Source organism: Myotis daubentonii, chromosome X (assembly GCF_963259705.1).
Source record: "Myotis daubentonii chromosome X, mMyoDau2.1, whole genome shotgun sequence".
NCBI lineage: Eukaryota > Metazoa > Chordata > Mammalia > Chiroptera > Vespertilionidae > Myotis > Myotis daubentonii.
This window is the reverse complement of record NC_081861.1, coordinates 131,585,795-131,606,407: the sequence shown is the minus strand read 5'-3', so window position 1 is coordinate 131,606,407 and position 20,613 is coordinate 131,585,795. Positions and strand designations below refer to the sequence as shown.

General features: G+C 43.2%; 2 protein-coding genes across 4 annotated transcripts in view; one reads left to right on the top strand and one right to left on the bottom strand.

The window, feature by feature from the left end:
* CTPS2 (CTP synthase 2) overlaps nucleotides 1-20,613 on the bottom strand; it is a 128,143-nt gene that overhangs the window by 54,827 nt on the left and 52,703 nt on the right. For all 3 annotated transcript variants that reach the window (XM_059680423.1, XM_059680424.1, XM_059680425.1), the window contains exons 12-13: nucleotides 19,287-19,349; nucleotides 19,136-19,179 (exon numbers count right to left, since the gene is read on the bottom strand). In XM_059680423.1, coding sequence (XP_059536406.1) covers nucleotides 19,136-19,179; nucleotides 19,287-19,349 — 107 coding nt within the window. The remainder of the gene's footprint in view (nucleotides 1-19,135; nucleotides 19,180-19,286; nucleotides 19,350-20,613) is intronic.
* Nucleotides 4,744-7,853, top strand: S100G (S100 calcium binding protein G). Its single transcript, XM_059678935.1, has 3 exons — nucleotides 4,744-4,884; nucleotides 5,414-5,557; nucleotides 7,586-7,853. Exons 2-3 carry the CDS (start codon nucleotides 5,423-5,425, stop codon nucleotides 7,688-7,690), a joined length of 240 nt encoding a protein of 79 aa, XP_059534918.1. The 5' UTR covers nucleotides 4,744-4,884; nucleotides 5,414-5,422; the 3' UTR covers nucleotides 7,691-7,853.

The window sequence follows — 20,613 nt, the reverse complement described above, 5'->3', positions numbered from 1 at the left end:
GTACTCGAGTTGGCACGGCAGCCTGATTTCTTCTTCAGGATCAGGTTATCTTTGGAGACTGGCTGGCTTTGGTTCAATCTCCTTTGAAACGGGCTATTTCTACTGAAATTAGCTTCTGGTTGGGTATTAGACCAGACTGTCTCATTTAAAAAGTGCCGCTCAGTCAACCAAAGGACTTGTATGCATGCATATAAGCATAACCAATGGACATAAGACACTGGGGGATAGGGGAGGCTAGGGGACTATCTAGGGCGGGGGGAAAAAATGGACACATATGTAATACCCTTTGTAATACTTTAAGCAATAATAAAAAAAAAAAAGTGCCGCTCAGCCTACATATAGCCAGGCTCTCCAGAAAGCAGGTTGTTTCCCCAAACTGGCTTTTTAAACTTTAGGCCTGATCCTTCTATGATCAGACTGTTCTAGAGAGAGGCTGGCTCTTTTCTACCGTTAAGGTAATTTGAGCTGTTGTAGACTGCTTTGGGCCCTTTGCTCTAGTCTAGAGAAAAGTCTCTGAAAAATGGGATCTCAGTTATTTAATATTTAACACGATCCCTCCTGCAGGGACTCTAACACTTTTTATGTACATATTTAACTAATGGACAGATTTGACCAATGGTAATTCAGAAAAATCAGTGGCCACTGTAGGGAACTTATGAGATTCTCAAACTTCATTTTCTTATCAGCGAATTGGACAATAACAGCACTAAAACTGGCAAAGCTCAAGGGAATGCCTATTGTGAATGGTGTGTTGAGACTTCCAAATGAGATCAAGAACCTGAAGTTGCCTCTTTGCAAAGTAAAGTTTTAGAATTAACAGAGGCAACTGAATTTTTAAAGAGAGAAAAATGGCTTCTCACATGCTCTTCATCTACATGGCTGTCTTGCCACTCCCCTCCACTCCACTGTCTCAGGACCCATCTCCAGGTACCCTATTCCCTTTTTCTTTTTTAATAAAAATCCTCCAATTTGGTTTCTGTGTGTTTTTTAAATATATTTTTATTGATTTCAGAGAGGAAGGGAGAGATAGAAACATCAGTGATGAGAGAGAATCATTGATTGGCTGCCTCCTGCACTGCCCCTACTGGGGATCGAGCCTGCAACCCGGGCATGTGCCCTGACCAAGAATCAAACCCAGGACCCTTCAGTCCATGGGCCTGATGCTCTATCCACTGAGCCAAAGAGGCTAGGGCCTATGAATATTTTGCCACAGGCTTCTTCTCCAGTATCCTCAAGGTCTTTTTCTCCAATTCCTTATTTCAAGTTCCAACTCTGATACCATGCTGCCTTCACTACAGGCTTCCTTATCCCCAGTTCCCTTCTGGTGCCTTCTTCCCCTGAATTCTCTCCCACTCCTTTCTCCTCAACTTATCAGGATCTTTCTATTTAAAGTTAAGTGCTCTCGGGATCATAACAAACCTCATTTCATATGTTCCCTGGAGCAAAGAATTTCCTAAGGCTCCTCACAAGTTTGCTGAGGAATTTGATTATTATTCAGACCTATCAGTCTGGGTTTTCTGACTTACATAAGCTAATTCGTGTTAGTTGGTGAAGACCAGGCTCAACATTGGATGAAAATTGCCCACCCGGGATCATCCTGAAACAGATTTAGAAAAACAAGCCTCTAATTTTGGGGGAAGAAATTAGAGAACTTGCTAGAGAACTACATCGAGCAATTTCCCAAAGCCTGTTGAATTGCAGCAAAATTCAGACTTGCTCACAAAAGTCTGATGAATCTGTTCATGACTATTATAATCAACAAAAGGTCACTTTAGAGGAAAATTCCGGCCTTCCTTCAGATGTTGATTTCACTCGGGTAACCTCTAACTGCATTGCTTGTTAATGAGCTAAACCAAGAGTTTCCCTTTTAAAGGGCCTAGGAATGAAAGACTATGTCCATCCTAGATTTAGTTAATTTGGCTAAATCAGCTTGCTTGTACTCTAGATGAGCCACCTAGAAGTAAGACTGCCATGATTTTTCATTTTCAGCCTTGGCAAATGAAAGCCCCAATACGAAACCAAACCCTCGAAGTTTCTGCTCATTTTTGCAAAGAGCCAGGATGTTGGAAAAGGGATTGTCAAAAGTTTAAATGTTTCAGGCACCCTCAGCCTTGTAATTAGTCTTCTAACCAGCCTTCTCAAGGTCCTAGGTCCTCCTAATCCTCAATGATGTGTCTCTGAGGAACTTCAGGGGCTTTTTCTAATCCTCCCTCTTAATCGGCTCAGATCAGCTTAGAGAAACTTTTCTTCAAACTGATAATGAATCTCTCATAACAAAACTTCTGTATGTTTTACTAAAGAATGACTGTCCTGACCCGATTGTATGGGAAGAATGGGAGGACACAGGCTTTAAAGACTTAAAGAAGGGTTTAATAAATCCACCTGCTCTTGTACATCCCAATGATCAAATCCCTTTTTCCTTTTTTTTTTTTTTTAATCCTCACCCAAGGATATTTTCCATTGATTTTTTAGAGAGTGGAAGGGAGGGAGGAGGGGGAGAAATAGAGAGAGAGAAACATCAATGTGAGGAAGACACACTGATTGGTTGCCTCCCACACACACCCTGACCTGGGCCAGGGATCCAGCCTGCAGTGTGCCCTTGACCGGGAATTGAAACAGTGACCCTTTAGTCTGCAGGCCAACGCTCTAACCACTAAGCAACTGGCTAGGGCCCCTTTTTCCCTTTTGTATATGATAAAAAAGGGAATGCCCTTGGCGGGGAGAGGGGGGGGCCTAGAGAGCAACCAAAGGACTTGTATGCATGAATACTAGCATAACCAATGGACACAGACACTGGGGCAGTGGGGGCTTGCCCAGGATGGGAATGGCTGTGGGGGGAATCAATTGGGGAAAAAGACATGTAAAACTTTAGACACTAAAGAAAGAAATAAAAATAAATTAAAAAATAAAATGTTATTTTTAAAAAGGGGGGATGCCCTTGGGATATTCACCCAAAAACCATGGGGACCAGGATAGATCCCTAGGATACTTCAGTCAGCAACTGGACTCTGTGTCCTCCCTTGCCTTAGAGCCATTACTGCCACTGCCCTCTTGGTTGAGGCCACTGAGGACATTGTTGCAGGATCCCCTCTAACCATCTTTGTACCCCACTCAGTAGAAGCCCTCCTGAATCCTCATTATACCCAGCATCTTTCAGCTAGTTGCCTTCTTTCCTATGAAATCCTTCTGCTAATTGCTCCTCACACAACTCTTTCGCATTGTAATAACCTTAATCCAGCTATTCTTCGCCCTTCTGAGACCCATAAAGCCCCTCATGACTGCTTGACACTGACAAATCACCTTCTGAGTCCTCATCATGATTTGCAGGAGGCCCCTCTGGGTAAAGCTGTTTTCCCATGTGTTACAGATGGTTCATGTTTTAGAAATGAAAATGGAAAGTACTGTGCTGATTATGCAATTGAAGTAATTGAGGCATTTTTACCTTTGGCTCCTTCAGCTCAGTAGGCTGAATTGTATGCTTTCACTCCAGCTTGTGTTTTAGCCAAGGGCAAAACTACCAGCATTTATACTGTAGTCCATAAGCCTTTGCAGTAGCTCATGACTTTGTAATGTTATGGAAACAATGTGGCTTCCTTACTTCCAGTGGAAATAAAACTAATGGCCCATATGTTCAGGAATTATTGGATGCTATACTTTTACCTGATGCTTTAGCTAGTTAGTATTAAGATCCCAGGGCATTCTAAACTTGACTCTTTTGGAAGCTAATGGAAATCACCTTGCTGACACTTCTACAAGGAATGCAACCCTTAAAAGAATCGGCAGCAGTGAGACCCCTGTCAGGGTCCAAAGGGATAATTCCCCAGCTAGTAATTTAGAAAAACTGGCTAGAGAAGCCCAACAATTAGCTTTAGAAAAAAAAGAAGAAGAAGAAGAAAAAAACCACAAGATTAGAAATCTAAAAATTGCTAGTTTGATAAAAGAGAAAGGTCTGGTTCAAACCAAATAACAATCCAGTCCTACCAGAGACTGTGAAGTTTCCACTCTTTACTGTACATACATTTGGTCCACTGACAAAATGATAGCATTTATGAATCAATATCGGTGAGAAGATATTAATAAGGCCGTGAAGCCCAGCTGGCGTGGCTCAGTGGTTAAGCACCAACCTATGAACCAGGAGGTCATGGTTCATTTCCCCGTCAGGGCACACACCCAGCTTGTGGGCTCAATCCCCAGTGTGGGGTGTGCAGGAGGCAGCTGATCAATGATTCTCTCATCATCATTGATGTTTCTATCTCTCTCTCCCTCTCCTTCCCTCTCTGAAATCAGTAAAAATGTATTTAAAAATGAAAGTAAAATAAAATAAATTAAGGCCATGAAAAGTGCCTACCGTACTTGCCCTACCTGTCAAAGACACAACCTGGGGAAACCTGTCTGCACTGCCCCTGGACATTTTAAATTGCCTAACGGACCATTTGAGGTGTGGCATACAGATTTCATACAGCTTCCCCTGTCTCATGGATATGAATATGTTTTAGTCATGGTCTGTGTTTTCTCACTGAGCTGAAGCTTTCCCCTGTAGACAGGTTACTGCCTCCTGGTGGTGAAGACTGTCCCTACCTGGGGGACTCCTGTTTGAACTGTTCCTCTTGACCTAGGAAGACCTAGGAACCCATTCTATGGTCAGGTGCTTTAACAAGTCTGTGCCGGTTGGCCAATTTTACAACACCCTTAATTATAAGGTTCATGCAGTCTTAAGATTGGATTTCAAAAACCATTAATAATTACCTTTAAATGGCAAACGAAAGGAAAATTTCATCATCAGGGTGGTGTGTCCTTCTGCACAGACTATAAAAGCCACATGATCTGCTCAACTCTCCATACTCCTGTTTTGTTCTCCCAGCTGCCTTGCTGTTCGGTGACCAGGTAAGTGTGCTTGCTTTTAGTACTACCTGGAGCTCTTTCTGTCTCCTTTCAGAAGGGTGTGAAAGATAATGGTCTGAAGAGAAAGTGCGTTGGTGCTCTCTAAAGATATTACAGTCATTTAAAGGCTAGAAGCTGTTGTCAGGTTTCTGCAAGACTACAGCCTACCGAGTGCAGACCAGATACATAAAAAGTGAAGAATGTCATAATTACTAATTAAAGTGTTTGGCTTCAGGGACTATCTCCTAACAGATGTACTCTCAGAACAGGCATTTAACATACTGTCTAAAATGACTATTTTTAAAACATGTTTGCAGTCACTAGTGCGTTTCCCATAATTTCCACTCCCTCTCTTCTCCTCCTCCCCCTCAATTACTCCCCGTAGCCCCTCACTCCACTCCCCAGCCTTTTCTTTACTATCCCCCATCTGTGCCAAGGAAATAGCCCAATGGCAATGAACTCCTGCTGGCAATCATTAGTATAAAACTCCACTTCAGCTTTTTGGTAAGCTCATTTCTTTCCCAATTTACAGGACACCAAAATGAGTGCAAAAATGTCTCCTAACGAACTGAAGAGCATTTTTGAAAAATACGCAGCTAAAGAAGGTGATCCAAATCAGCTGTCGAAAGAGGAGCTGAGACTATTGATTCAGACTGAATTCCCCAGTTTACTAAAAGTAAGTGCACAACTGCAGAGCCCCCTGAACGGGCCTCTGAATGCGGGAGGGGAGGGGAGAGAAGGGAGAGGGGAAAGGAAAAGAGCCAGGAAGAGGCCGAGGTCTGAGATATTGATCAGAGTTCCACCTTGGGTAGAGCACACAGCAGCCAAGACACAGGCGTCACAGAGGGAGAGCACTTAACGTGTGCTTTCCTCCGCTGGTGGCAGACCACATTTCATATGGCAAGATCCTAGAAAGCAGGGGCCCAGCCTCCTCTCCTCCATAACCTTAGCACACAACTCTCTGGACTAGCCATAATGGAAGCAGTGATGGCACTTCTGCCAAGCTAGGCCTGGAAGATGCACAGGTTGCCACGCAAACACACAAAGACCATCAGCCTGGATTCAGCACGTCCATGTCAGGCTTTAGGAAAACAGAGGCCAGTAAATTAGTATTACTTGGCCTTGGACGTACTTCATCATTATAGGTAGGATCTCTCAACAAGACCAACACTTACTGGACAGTCTGTTAAGAAAACCCGCTTCCCACTGACAAATTATTTTCTATAGAAACCCATTTATATTTCAAAAGCATTTAAATTGCTGTTCATTTGTGTTAAGCAACTAAATTTGTGTTAATGAGGCAACCATCCATTTCTCAACGACCTTTGGGAAAGGATAAAATTTCTTTAGCCCTAAAGAACCATCCCAGAGTTGTCAAAATCAAAGCGCATCTAGAAGTAAAAAGGAATGGGGAAAGGTGGATTCTCTGTCTGCCTCCAATGTGCTTTCTTCCCTTCGCAACTGGAAGCCATCTTCAAAATGGAAGGGCTGCAATTGGTATATCCAACTTGGTCACTTGTTAGCTGTAACTTCAGAAGAAAGCATTTGCTTCCCAGGTTTTAACCAGAAATGTCCCTTCTGCCCATATGACATATGAAAAGGTTTCTATTATTAGCACTAAAAAGAATAGTGGCTGAATTCAATGGCCTTATAATCCATTGTCTTCTCATTTTCTTATGGTTAAAATCTGTATTTACTAAGGTCAGGAAGCCCATCTCGTGATTCTGATGCATGTCCAAGTGTGAGAACCACTGATCCAACGTCATCTTGCCTAGCATAGAAGTGGGCTGCGGCCCAAGGTTTGGAAAAAACGACAGTAGCTGCTGGTTAAGGGTTTGGGCTCTAGAGTCAATGTTTGGACTCCAAGTCCCCCACTTACCAGCTGTGGGTCCTGGAGTAAGTCAACAGCTGTTTCAGATCCTCAGTTTCCTCATCTGTAAAGTGGATCTCCCCCACAGGTGGTTGAGAGAATTGCACAAGCTACCAAAAGCCCTTGACACAGTACCAGCCAGCAATAAGCCATGTGTAATGCCTTGATTATAAGCCAGCCCTGGAGGAAGACACAAATCAGCTTCCAGGAAAACCTTGGGCCAGGGATCCTCAACTATTTGTGGGTGTGGGTCCCTCAGAAGTCCAGTGAAGCACTTGGGCTCCATCTCAAAAAATATGGTTTTAGCCCTAGCCAGTTTGGCTCAGTGGATAGAGCATCAGCCTGCAGACTGAAGGGTACCAGGTTCAGTTCCCATCAAGGGCACATGCCTGGGTTGCAGGCTCGATCCCTATTGGGGGGCATGCAGGAGGCAGCCGATCAATGATCCTCTCTCATCATTGATGTTTCTATCTCTCTCTCTCCTTCTCCCTTGCCCTCTGAAATCAATAAAAAAATATATTTTTTAAAAATGATTTTAGAAGCATAAAGGAAAATACTTAAGATTACATAGAAAACCAATTCTATTAAAATACACATTATCAATATTAAAATAATAAGTGTATGTTAAAGAAAATAAAAAGGGTAGCCTGTTCTGTGACATGGAGCAATTACAGCTAAAGTTGGTTTTGCCACCACTATCAGTAGCATGTGATCAAAAGCTCAGCTGCCTTCTTGGAATGCAGACTCAGTGCTCTAATTTCAGAGAATGTGTAGCAGTACATACTGATTCATTTTCTCTCCTCTCTTCATCCCATCCTCTTTGTCTAACACCAGGGTCCAAACACCCTAGAGGATCTTTTTAAAGAACTGGACAAGAATGGAGATGGAGAAGTTAGTTTTGAAGAATTCCAGGGGTTACTCAACAAGTTATCCCAGTAAAAGAAAAAAACAAAATGATACCATTCTGCTCACCAAGAGAAGAGCACCTGGAAAGAGTCATATTCTACATGGAGTCCCCAATGTCTCTATTAAGTTCTTTCCAATTATAACGATCTTGTAGTGATAGCCAATTACTGCTAATAAAGAAATTCTTAAGACATGCCTCACCTTGTCAATTACTGACCTCCATAGTTTAATAAATTTGAAAGTAACCTTAGTCTGATTCATCAATCTAATTTTATAGATTTTTTAATTTAAAAAAAAAAGGTCCAGAATAGTTCCATGGTCTTGACCAAGACTACAGAGGTGGTATCAGAGACATGGAAAGAATTCTGCTACGATCTCACTCATTTATGGAATATAATGAACAATATAAACTGATGAACAAAAATAGATCCAGAGACAGAGAAGCATCAGACACACCATCAAACCTCAGAGGGAAGACAGATCAGCCAAAGGACGTGTATGCATGCATATAAGGATAACCAATGGACACACACAGTAGGAGGGTGAGGGTCTGTGCTGGGGGGCAGGAGCAGGCTGGGAGAGGTCAATGGGGGGAAAGGGAGACATATGTGATACTTTCAACAATAAAGAATTAAAAAAAGAATTCTGCTGTACCAAACCAACTCCCTCACTCCACTCTTCCACCAGAATAATCCTGTCCTTGCTCTTCCCTCCCAACTACTTAGTACTCACATCATTTCTAATTTCAACTGTAGTCAACAGCTAGTGAGAAACAGACTTCAGAGAACAGACACTTGTCTTTAAAGTCATCTCCCAGCACTCACTGTGCTTTTTGAATCACTGACCCTCTCAGAGTAGGAGTGCAGGACCAACTGTCAGCTGTATTCCGTCCAAGGGGGTGGCCTTGGTTCTGGTATGTGATGTGTAAAATAAAAGGGACAGGAAGACATAGTCCCGTTCCAGCTCTGGCATGCTGTGCTGCTGGAGCCCTGGGTACTGAGAAACAGCTCAGGCTCCCTTGCTGAGTCCAGCTGGGGAGGGGGGAGAGGGGAAAGGAGTATAGGAGGGGAATTTAACCAAAAAGAAAGAAAACTGACTTTTAACTCTTCCACCTAGAAACAAAGGAGATTTGTATACACAGCGAGGAAATGTTTAATGTTTAAATACAATTTGGATCATTCTAATTCAACACACACACATTCTCGTGGCATAAAAAGCCTTAAACATTTCTAATGACCAATTATATTCTACTGTAGGGATATCCCATAATAGTCTTAACTATTTCTCCATTGTGGGGCATTTAGATTATTGCCATTTCTGATTTTTCTAAATAATGTCATAATGAGTAACTGTTCATGTCTCTCTGTCAACATATTGGATTTCCTTAGGAGGATTTCTGGGAAGTGAATGTCTGAGTCAGAGGGTATGAATATTTTTATGGTTTGTGAAATAGACCACCTAACTGATTTTCCAGAAGGTTGTATTGATTCTTATTTCTATAAACAGGCAGGAGAATGACAGCTTCACTCCCCAGACAGCATTAGTCGGTCTCATTTTAACAACTTTATTAGCCACAATAGTGCACATCTTTTATTCATTTCTGGTTTTAATAGGAACGTCCTACTATTTTCCCATTGAATTTCCTGTTGGATATTGCTTTGTAAAAGATAGTCTTTCTGTTATTTAAGAAGTATCCTTTTCCTCCTAGTTTGTTATGAAATTGTGAGCACCCAGGTTTAGATACTATAGACTGCCTATTGAGCACCTGTGGCCATATGAGGGTTCTCCCTTTTGTTTGATAAATATGATATGTTAATTTAATTCCTGAGACAAACTATCCAGTCATGATTGGCTTTAAATTAGACCATTCTAATCTTTTATTTAAGATTTTCACATCCTTATTAATAACCAGCATCAGTCTGTAGTTGGGGTTTTATTTTTTGTTGTATGTGTTTTGTTGAGTTCTAATATTTAGGGCATGCTAACTTCCCAGTTTAGCTTATGTTCTAATCCCAATCAGCCACTCTCAGAGGATATATACATTCTCTTTTTCTTTTTTTTTTCTTTTTTAAATATATATTTTATTGATTTTTTACAGAGAAGAAGGGAGAGGGATAGAGAGTTAGAAACATCGATGAGAGAGATCAATCAGCTGCCTCCTGCACGCCACCCACTGGGGATGTGCCCGCAACCAAGGTACATGCCCTTGACCGGAATCGAACCTGGGACCTCTCAGTCCGCAGGCCGACACTCCATCCACTGAACCAAACCGGTCAGGGCATATACATTCTCTTTTTCAATTGCAACATATAGAAAGCACCTAGTATGGCCAAGCATTATACGCAGATCCTAAGTCAGTAAGTCTGGGATCAGGCCATGGGAAGGCTTAATTGAAGAAGTAGTATTTCAACTAGGATTTGTAGGAAGAGCCTTGAGGGGAACCTGCAGGGAGGAGGAAGCCTGGGCATTCAAAAGGAGAGAAAACAGCCCAAATACACACATCATGTTCAAGTGCAAGGCAGTTCAGGGAACATACACACTGCATTTTGGGTGTAAAGCTGGCTCTGATGAATAAAGAGGTCACACTGGCTTTAGATCATGAAAGTCCTTGGTTGCCATGCTAAATGAAGGTCTACTGTGCTGTGCAATACCCTGGCCATTATATCAGGTGGTTATTGACATTTAAATGAACTAAAATGTAAAATTCAGTTCCTCAGCTACACCTCAAGTGCTCCATAGCCCCATGTGGCTGACGATTCCCATATTGGATGGCACGGATATAGAACAGCCTACCATGCTGGTAGCATTAATAAGGGCGTGTTCACATGCTGCCCATATTTTAGTTATATATTTCACCAGTCTGTTGTGTCTCCAACTAAACTGCAAGCAGGGTTGTGGCAGCACTTTGTTTGTAATACACTATGTTTAGGACTGCACTTAAGTGGATGAGCTACAAACGCAGTGACTCTTTTCTTTTTAATAATCTCTTTCCGCTACCATGCAGTTATTTTTAGTGCAAAGAAAATCTTTTAAAGGGTTGAAATACCTATTTCTAAGGCTTTTCCTATTGAGCTCCAGGTATAAAAGCTTTAAAATACATTAGCTTTGAAGTACTCATTTAGTCATTCATTTATTGTTAAAATTATAGACTACCCTGTGACTCAATAATGGGGCTTATTCCTAGCCATGCTGTCTCTTTTCAAAAAGTAGACTCAGGCTAAGGGGGAGGTCTGGTGGAAAAGATGCCCTAGCCATTAGACAGTGGCCATCATGCCTGGAAGAATTTTTCTTTCTCCAAATAGAGAGCAGTTACTATGGCCAACAGCCTGATATCAATTCTGAATCTATCATCCACAGAGACAGAATTAAGTGACTATCAGGCTCCCAGACTAGTCCATAAAAGGCTATTTTACCCATAGTATAGCTGTCTTCTTGACAACTGCTTTTATAGGTAAAGTTCCTTAGCCCAAACTAAGCTCCAAATGACTTCTACAAGGTCGTTTTGTTAGTTGGGAGATGTTTACTAGTACGACAATGTTCTAAATGCAAAGCAGTCTTCAAAGTAATAAAAGTTGCCTGAAAAGTTACTCTAAGTGGCTGTCTGGGTGTTTTTTTAAAAACACTTCTTAATTTGCTTTCCGTGTAAAGCTGATGAAAAATAACATGGAAAAAGAAAATATTTCAAATACGGCTTCAACTAAAGGTAGGAAAATGTTATGCATTAATTATACTTAATGAATAACACAAATTACCCTTCACCTGAGTTGACTTTTAATTATTTGTGAATATTTCACAAATCCACTGTGAGATGTAAAATTAATTTTGACTGAAAATCCCTGGATCAAAAAGGTATAAAAGAAGTCATATGTATGATAAATAACTAAAGGTGAAATAATATCAACTACTGCAACCTCAAATTTCCATTGACATCTGCTTAAAATGCTTCAAATTTATAAATTTTCCTTACCAGTACCACCATCCAAGTGTACATGTGTGTGTTGATGTGCCTGAAGGTAGAACATGGTTCTGTTTTCAGGATATTATATTTTATGTAAATTCCGATCTTTAAAGTTACTGTTTTCAATAAACAAAAGAAATGCTAAAAATTAAACATATCCACATACCTAAATATTGGATTGATATCCTTTTCCTATATATGTCTCAAAAGTCAAACATACTCTAATTAATAAAGTCCACAATGCTGTGAAATATCCTCTACTTGAACTGGAGAGGTCTAAAGCCAAATTCAAGGTCAAGCGTGTCAGCAGCAGCAATGTGATCGATACAGTCAGAATACAAGCTACAGCTGTATTCCTGGTAAGCATCATTCTAGAAGGCAGGTAAAGCTACTTTGAAGCAGGCCAAATATCAAATTTGCTGTAGAACCCTAAAGTTCCGCAAAGGCCCAGGGCCTTCTATTTTACTATGTGGATTAAGCAGAGAAATGGCACAATAAAATAAATTTTACTCACTCTCTTCTGGTACTCACAGACTCAGAAAGAGTTTACCTTTATTCTTAGAGAAATATCTATTTCTTCTTTTATGTGTATACTAGAGGTCTGGTGCACGAAATTAGTAAGCTCAGGGAGGGGGCATGTTCCTCAGCCCGGATTGCAAGAGGGCACAGGCCAAGCTGAGGGACCCCATCGGTGCACAATCGGGATGGGGGGGGGCACAGGGGGTTGGCCAGCCAGGGAAGAACCGTGGGAGGGCTCCAGGACATGTCCAGCCCATCTCACTCAATCCTGATCGGCTGGACCCCAACCACAAGCTAAGCTACCGGTCAGAGCATCTGCCCCCTGGTAGTCAGTGCACATGATAGTGACTGGTCGACCAATCGACTGTCTGCCCCTTGGTGGTCAGTGCATGTTCAGCAGCCTTGGCATATCATTAGCATATTACTCTTTGATTGGCTAAATGGACGACCAGACGACCAGACACTTAGCATACTAGGCTTTTATTATACAGGATGAGACAACTCCTCTTAGATATCTGTCCTGGTTGCCAGTGTCTCTAATGATTTCATAAGCAACTGTAAGACTAATCATGCATGCCAGAGGTAAGTCATAATAGCTCATGAAGGAAATCAGAATTTAACACCCCAGAATATGTCTCTTTGACATAGGGATTCACTTGAGCTGATTATTTTTAGGAAACAGCAGACAGGGGAGAAGCTCTGGAAATGAGTAAGTTACTCTTTTATAAGGGAAATCTCCATTGTAAGGTTGTCTCCCCATCTGTATCAGGAAGAGGTGATTCCTCTAGTAAGTCTCTAGAAACTCATCAAAGGAGAAGGTGGAGGCTTTATATCTGCATAACAACCTTATTCTTGTTTTCTTCTTTTCCTGGTCACCTCCCATAATTGGATCCCCTCACCCCTAACATCTTCTTTTGTCTTTAGCTGGAGATGGTATTTAAGGTGGTAGTTTGGGCCATTTCAGGGAGTTACACCATTTTCCTGGGTCTCTCCCATGTATACTGAAGGTACATGTTATTAAACTTTGTGTGTGTGTTTTCCTGTTAATCTGACTTTGAGTATAGAGGGGGCTCTCAGCCAAGAACCTAAAAGGGTAGAGGAAAAATGATTTAGCAGCAAAAACACCTAAAGGAGGCTCCTGGTTTCCAAATTATTTACTTTTTTAGCTAGAAGGGCCAGAATGGCCATTATTCATTGTAAGTATTATTATTTGCTCAAGTTTAAGTGATTCCCTAGGCTTCCTAGTGTTTGCTGCCTGATGATTCCATTACCTTGGTCTTTTTCTTTAATAAGACTTCTCACCATCATCACAAATGCTGGCTCTTAAGGCTATTTTTCTCCAACAAACTGATTGCAGGCCATGAAGATGTTCAGTAGCAATTAGGTTTTATTGTTCCCATCTCACTTATGAGTATATGCTTTCAAAATGTAAAACTCACATACCCTCTGATTTAGCAAATCCTCCTCTAGGAATTCATCTCATAGAAGTGTGTATGTGTGAGTACAAGGACATATGAATATAGATACTATTTTGCAGTATTATTTAAAGTAGCAAAATAATGGATACAATCTAAATATTCATCAACATGAGACAGGTTAAAGAATGATGCAGACAACAAGGCAAGCATATGGAAGATCCCTTGTGTTGATGTGAAGTTATCAGTACAAAAAGAAAGAGGAAACAGTGTCTCAAGAATGCTAACATATGTATTTGTTAAAAAGGAAACACATCCCTGGCCAGGTTTTCTCAGTGGTTAGAGCATTGGCCTGGGCACCAGAGGGTCTCAGGTTCGATTCCAGTCAAGGGCACATACCTGGGTTGCAGGTTTAGTCCCTGCCCCCGGTTGGGGAATGCGTGGGTGGCACATCTCACATCCTTGTGTGTTCGTGTTGTCTCTCTCTCTCTCTCTCTCTCTCTCTCTCTCTCTCTCTCTCTCTCTCTCTCTCTCTCTCTCTCCTCCCTTCCACTCTCTCTAAAAATCAATGGAAAAAATATCCTCACTCCTCAGGTGAAGATTAAAAAAAAGGAAACACATATCCATATGTGTGTGGGTACACCCATGTACCCACACACACACAACCAGTTAAAGGACAGTCATCAAAGAATGTTGCCAAGCCGAAACCGGTTTGGCTCAGTGGATAGAGCGTCGGCCTGTGGACTGAAAGGTCCCAGGTTCGATTCCGGTCAGGGGCATGTACCTTGGTTGCAGGCACATCCCCAGTGGGGAGTGTGCAGGAGGCAGCTGATCGATGTTTCTCTCTCATCGATGTTTCTAACTCTCTATCTCTCTCCTTTCCTCTCTGTGAGAACTTAATAAAATATATATATATTAAAAAAAAAAAAAAAAAGAATGTTGCCAAAGCTGTGTAATAGTGGCACCTACTGGTAAAATAATTTCCTAACCCAAAGTATTATCTTAAAAAAGAAAGCCCATGATTTGCCTATACAGTCATTTCAGCCATTAGTCAGGAAATATGTTTAAAGCCTCATAAGGAACTCTTGCAAGTTATGGTTCATTGTGGTCTAAAATGCAAGCTATAAAAGGAGTAAAGAGTATCTCAATATCCTTCCATGGAGTGATCTCGAGCATATAGTGTTAAGTGGAAAAAAAAAGGTAGAAAAAATGTGCAGAGTATGCTACCACTTATTGAAGAAGGGGAAAGGGTTACAAATAGACATACAGGTTTACTTATATTTTAAAAATGTAAAGATAGCCCCCCAAAATAAGAACTAATGGCTGTCATAAAGGAAGGGAGGGAAGCAGGTTGGAGGGAGGAGAATTATAAGTGGATGTCTCTAAATCAATGGTTCTCAATGGGGGGGATAGTCTGCCTGTGCCCCCAGGGGATGTTTGGTGTCACAATTTTTTAAAAATATATTTTATTGATTTTTTACAGAGAGGAAGGGAGAGGGATAGAGAGTTAGAAACATCCATGAGAGAGAAACATCGATCAGCTGCCTCCTGCACACCCCCTACTGGGGATGTTCCCCACAACCAAGGTACATGCCCTTGACCGGAATCGAACCTGGGACCTTTCAGTCTGCAGGCCGATGCTCTAGCCACAGAGCTAAACCGGTTAGGGCTGCTGTCACAATTGTTTAGTGTCACCATTAGGGGTTGGGAGATTTGTACTATTAACATTTAGTAAGAAGATGCCAAGGAGGCTCCTCAACATCCTACAATGATGGGACCGTCCCCACTACAATTACCTAGTCTAAAATGTCAATAGTCCAGATTATATATATACTAGGGGCCCGGTGCACGAAATTCGTGCACTGGGTGTGGCGGGGGGGGGGGGAGTTTCCCTCAGCCCAGCCTGCCCCCTCTCACATACTGGGAGCCCTCAGGCGTTGACCCCCCATCACCCTCCAATCGCAGGATTGGCCCCTTGCCCAGGCCTGACGCCTCTGGCCTTGGCGTCCGGCCCGGGCAGCGGGGACCTGCAGTGGCAGCGGGGGGGCGCCGCGATCACGCGGGCTCCGCCCCTGCCCCTGCAGGAAGCCTCTGGCTGAGGCGTCCGGCCCGGGCAGCAGGGACCCAAAGCTGCAGCGGCCCCGCGATCGTGGGCTTCGCTTTAGGCCCAGGCAAGGGACCCCTAGCTCCCGGGACTGCCAGCTTCGACCGTGCCCAGCTCCCATCGCTGGCTCCACCCCTACTTCCTGCTATCACTGGCCAGGGCGGAAAAGGCACCTGATTCTCTGATCATGGCTGGGGGGCAGGGCAAAGGCGGCCCCAGGGCCGCCTTTGCCCTGCCCCCCAGCTCTTAGCTCCCCCCTGGGTTTCCGATCACTATCAGTGGCAGGGGGCTTCTTCCTGCTTTCCCTTTCACCTCCCTGCATTGTGCCTACATATGCAAATTAACCACCATCTTGTTGACAGTTAACTGCCAATCTTGGCAGTTAATTTGCATATAGCCCTGATTAGCCAATGAAAAGGGTATCGTCGTACGCCAATTACCATTTTTCTCTTTTATTAGTGTTGATGCCTAAATGACCTTTAAGACAGAATGACCAGACGACCGGTTGCTATCACATGCACTGACCACCAGGGGGCAAATGCTCAATACAGGAGCTGCCTCCAGCCTGCAGGCCACGATCACTGGATGGGGCCTGCTGGCCAACCTCCCGGTCTCTCCCCTTGGCCAGCAGGCCCCCATCGCCTGATTGGGGCCGGGTCCCGGGCTGGGACGGGGAACCAGGGGTGAGTGGTGGCAGATGCAGCCCCTTTCCGAGGGGAGCTGAGGGTCAGCTCCCTCCTCGGGTCCAGCAGCCAACCTCCTGGGTGCCTCCCCCCACTGGCAGGCCCCAATCAGCCCACTGCCTGCCCTCACAGTGGCGGTTGGCCCTTTCCCCTGGCCCTGATCAGGGCCTGCCAGCCAACCTCCCGACCCCTCCCCCAAGCCAGCAGGCCCTGAGCTGGAATGGGGAACTGGGGGTGGGTGGCAGTGACCAACCACTCGAGGTACCCAGGCAGGGGGATGGGACCTCTCGTTGGCTACCTGGGGGGAGGGATGACAGGGACGGAGGTGCAGTGAGAATGCGGGGTATCTGCTGAGCTTGCTCTCACTCCCCCTGCTACCTTTTCCCAGGATGCCAGGGCTCGCACGACAGGGAAGCCCCCGCGCTCAGGTGTCGGATGCCCATGAGGAGCCCACCCTGCACTGTGCAGCCTCTCCCAGGTGAGCTGGGCCACAGCCGCTGGCACCTCAGGGGCTGGATGGGCCCCTGTGGGTTCGTGCAAGAGCCGGTCTGCAAGGCTGGCTGGGAGACAGCGCACTGCCCACCCAGCTTCTGTGCAAAGCTGCTGGGCGACCCAGAGGCCCACCCACACTGTGCCCTGGCCCACAGCATCCGGCTGTGCTCACTGCATCTCCACGTGGGGACATGGGCGCCATGACTCAGGCAGAGAGGGGTGCGTGGGGGCCAGGCAGCCCAGGTGCTACCCAGGACCCAGAGGTCAGCTGGGACCTGCCCTTCCATGCCAACACTCACACTTTGATTGCCAGCCAGGCCTAGGGACCGCACCCATGCACGAATTTCATGCACCAGGCCTCTGGTATGTCTAATAAGAAACTTGTATCTAGAATATGTAAAGAACACTTATAATTTAATAATAAAAAGACAAATAACCCAACTTAAAAATGGGCAAGGAGTCTGGATAGACATTTCTCCAAAGATGATATACAAGTGGTCAGTAAGCACATGAAAAGATGCTCAATATCTAAGCCATCAAGCAAGAGCAAATCAAAGCTACAATGAGATACAACTTAATGCCCACTAGAATGGCTAAAATGAAAAAGGCAGACAATAACAAGTGTTAAGGATGCAGAGAAATTGAAACCCTCATACACTGCTGGTGGGAACGTAAAATGTTGCAGTCATTTTGAAAACAGTCTGGCAATTCCTCGAAAAGTTAAACATATAGTCACCATATGATCCATAATTCTACTCCTAGGTATATATACCCATGTGAAATGAAAATATATGTTCATACAACAACTTGTACACAATGTTCATAGCAGTATAATAGTAAAAAAAAAGTGGAAACAATACAAATGTCCATCAATGGACGAATTTATTAATAAAATGTGGTATGTCTATATAATGGAATATTATTCAGCAATATAAAGAAACAAAGAACTGATAGATGCTATAACATAGACAGATGTAGACATCATTATGCTAAGTAAACCCATAAGGTACCTTACTTCATCCTTAGCTCAGGATGCCACACATATCTCATTTTCCTTCCCTGTCTCTGAATCTCTTGTACATGTCAGGACTCTTACTCTCTCATATATGTGGGGTTCCCATACATACGTATATAATTAAATTTCATTATTTTTCTCTTGTAACTCCATCTCATGTCAACTTAATTATTAGACCAGCTGAAAAAAACTTAAAGTGTAGAGGAAAATTTCTTCCTGCCCCACAGCACAGAAGGCAGAAGCTGAGAAAGAAAGGAGGTCAGGAAAGGCTTCCCAGGATGAATAGTAAGTTGTCAGTCATCGGGCATGGTTTATTTTTTTTTAATGAAATTCTTCATTGGTTTCATTGAGATTCTAGGGGGAGGGAGGTTGCAGGAGGGGAACATCTTAGGTATAGGGAATCTCAAGATACATCAAAAAAATTTGTTCAGATGGCCCAAACATAAATCCCAAGTGTAGAAAGGAGGGGCTGTCATGGGTTGAATTAGCAAAGCAGCAGGTGACAGAGCATAATAGTCTTCACTCCCAGCCAAGAACCTTGAACTGAATATTTTACAGGAAAGGGAATTAGTGGAAAATGAGGAGCAGCGGAAGAACAGCTGTCACTTTTGTTTTAGAAAGACAGATGACCACCAGTGTGGAAACTAGACAGACAGGGATGAGTCTAGGGACAGGCCAACCCATTTATTTATATTAGCTGTTATAAATTGTTGTCACAGTCAATTTAATCCTTTCCTAAACATTAAGCTTGAACTGCTGCAAAGATAAATCAGTCCAGGATTGTGTCTTTCTTCAAAACATAGCTGACAAAATGGACTCTTGAAAACAAAGCAGTTGTATGTAAAAAAAATAATAAAATCATATATAATTTTAAATGTCCTGACAATATAATAAAAAATAATAGCAGTAATAATAATCTCACATATAATTTTTTTAATCCTCACCTGAGGATATTTTTCCCATTGATTTTTTTTAGAGATAGTGGAGTGGAGGAAGGAGGGGGGGAGAGAGAGAGAGAGAAACATTGATGTGAGAGAGAGACATCTATTGGTTGCCTCCTGAACCCCAACCAGGGCCAGGGTTGGAGCACGCGCGCCCTTGACCAGGAATAGAACACACAACCCTTCATTCCTCGGGCCGACGCTCTCACCACTGAGCAACAGCCAGGGCTCACATAATTTTAAATGTCCTGATAGTGTAATGAAAAAATAATAATAATAGCCCTTATGAGTTTAGGCACACTCATTTTAAATGACAATAACCCAACCCAGAGAGATAAACAAGCCACTTACCACGGGAACACGGGCATTTGGCTCAAATTCTGTGGAATTGGCATCTGAAGATTAAGAAATGAATTCAATAATTAACCAATATTGCTGAAAAATATTTTAAGTGAAAAGAATAATTTTAAATGAAAAGTTAATAGATAAATCTCAGACTTACCTTTCAAGTTAAGGCAGCTCCTTGCAAACTCTATCACTGCTAGTTGCATCCCAAGGCAAACTCCTATTTTAAAAAGCACATATAAAAAGCAAATGAACATATTTTGTATTTCTTCATATTTTCTGTTCATTTGTTTGCTGTCTTCCTCCTCCATCTAGACTGCAGACCCTGAGAGATGAAGACTCTGCCTATTGGGTTCATAGCTGTACCCTGAGCACTCAGACATCTGTGGCAGAGGCAGGGAAGGGGGTTAGATGACTTGAACTTGAGGAGGAAAGAATTCAAGGTCAGAAAACAGCAGGAAAGGCCAAGTTCCAAAAGTCAAATTTACCTCCCTCCAAATTTGTCTCTAAATCAAGGCACATGTGTGGGCTACAGGGCTATCCCAGAGCACCCGAATCCTTCAGAGAATTATCTAACAACACCCAGTCAAGAGGGGGACTCCACAGCCCCCCTTCTCAGCTTCACAGCCTTAATTATGAGGGCAGCCTCAGGCTGGCCAGGGGGCTGAGACCTGAGGAACAAGAGGGCAGGGAACCCAGAACATTCCTATAACCTCACCGTAGGAAGACAGCACCTACACTGCGAGCTTGAGTGTGGTTGAGAGAAGGGCAGGAAGAAGCAAAATGGAACTGAACAGAGAGCTCAATAAGAAGGAAGAGACCCAGGCCCACTGCCACAGGGACTCACCCTTCTCTCATCTCCATATTCACTGCAGCCCACCAATTTCTCTCCACTAAACAAATGCCTAATGCTCTTAGAGACATATCCAAGGAACACAAGAGATTCAAAGGAGAGAGCAATCAATATACTAAGCCAGAACAAAGTCGGGAAGCATGAAAGAGTAAAAGTTCCACGTGGCTGGGACATAAAGAGGCCCTGTGTTAAAGAGAAAGCTAAAGAGTTGAGAACTGTTCTATACAGTGATAATTATCTGAAGAACATGAACCACGTGTAGACAGAAACCAAACAAGATTACTTCAAAAGAAATCAATGGCCCAGAAGAGCTTAGAAGGGTAAAACAAAACAAGGTATCAAGGCAACTACTCCTGGCTTCCCTTTTGAAAATGGATCCCAGTGGAGAGCTTCTAAGAAGCTAATCAAAGACCACGCAATGGAGAAAATGAATAGTCTGCTGATAGTAAAAGGTACCCAAGCCTGTCCGCTCCGTCTGCAAGCCCACCAATACATCCAAGCACAGCATGAAACAGCCTCTCTCTACTTTCTCTCCTGCCTAAATCCCCACGTGCAGGGCTGCCTTTATCCTGTCAAGGATCCATTTCATCTGGTTTCACTGGCACAGAAGCTATGCTTTGCAATTTGAACA

Bases quoted from the DNA above. Each gene is read 5' to 3' on its own strand.
- S100G (XM_059678935.1), top strand. From the start codon at position 5,423: ATGAGTGCAAAAATGTCTCCTAACGAACTGAAGAGCATTTTTGAAAAA. The intron at 5,558-7,585 runs GTAAGTGCACAA...GTCTAACACCAG, and splicing joins AATTCCCCAGTTTACTAAAA to GGTCCAAACACCCTAGAGGA.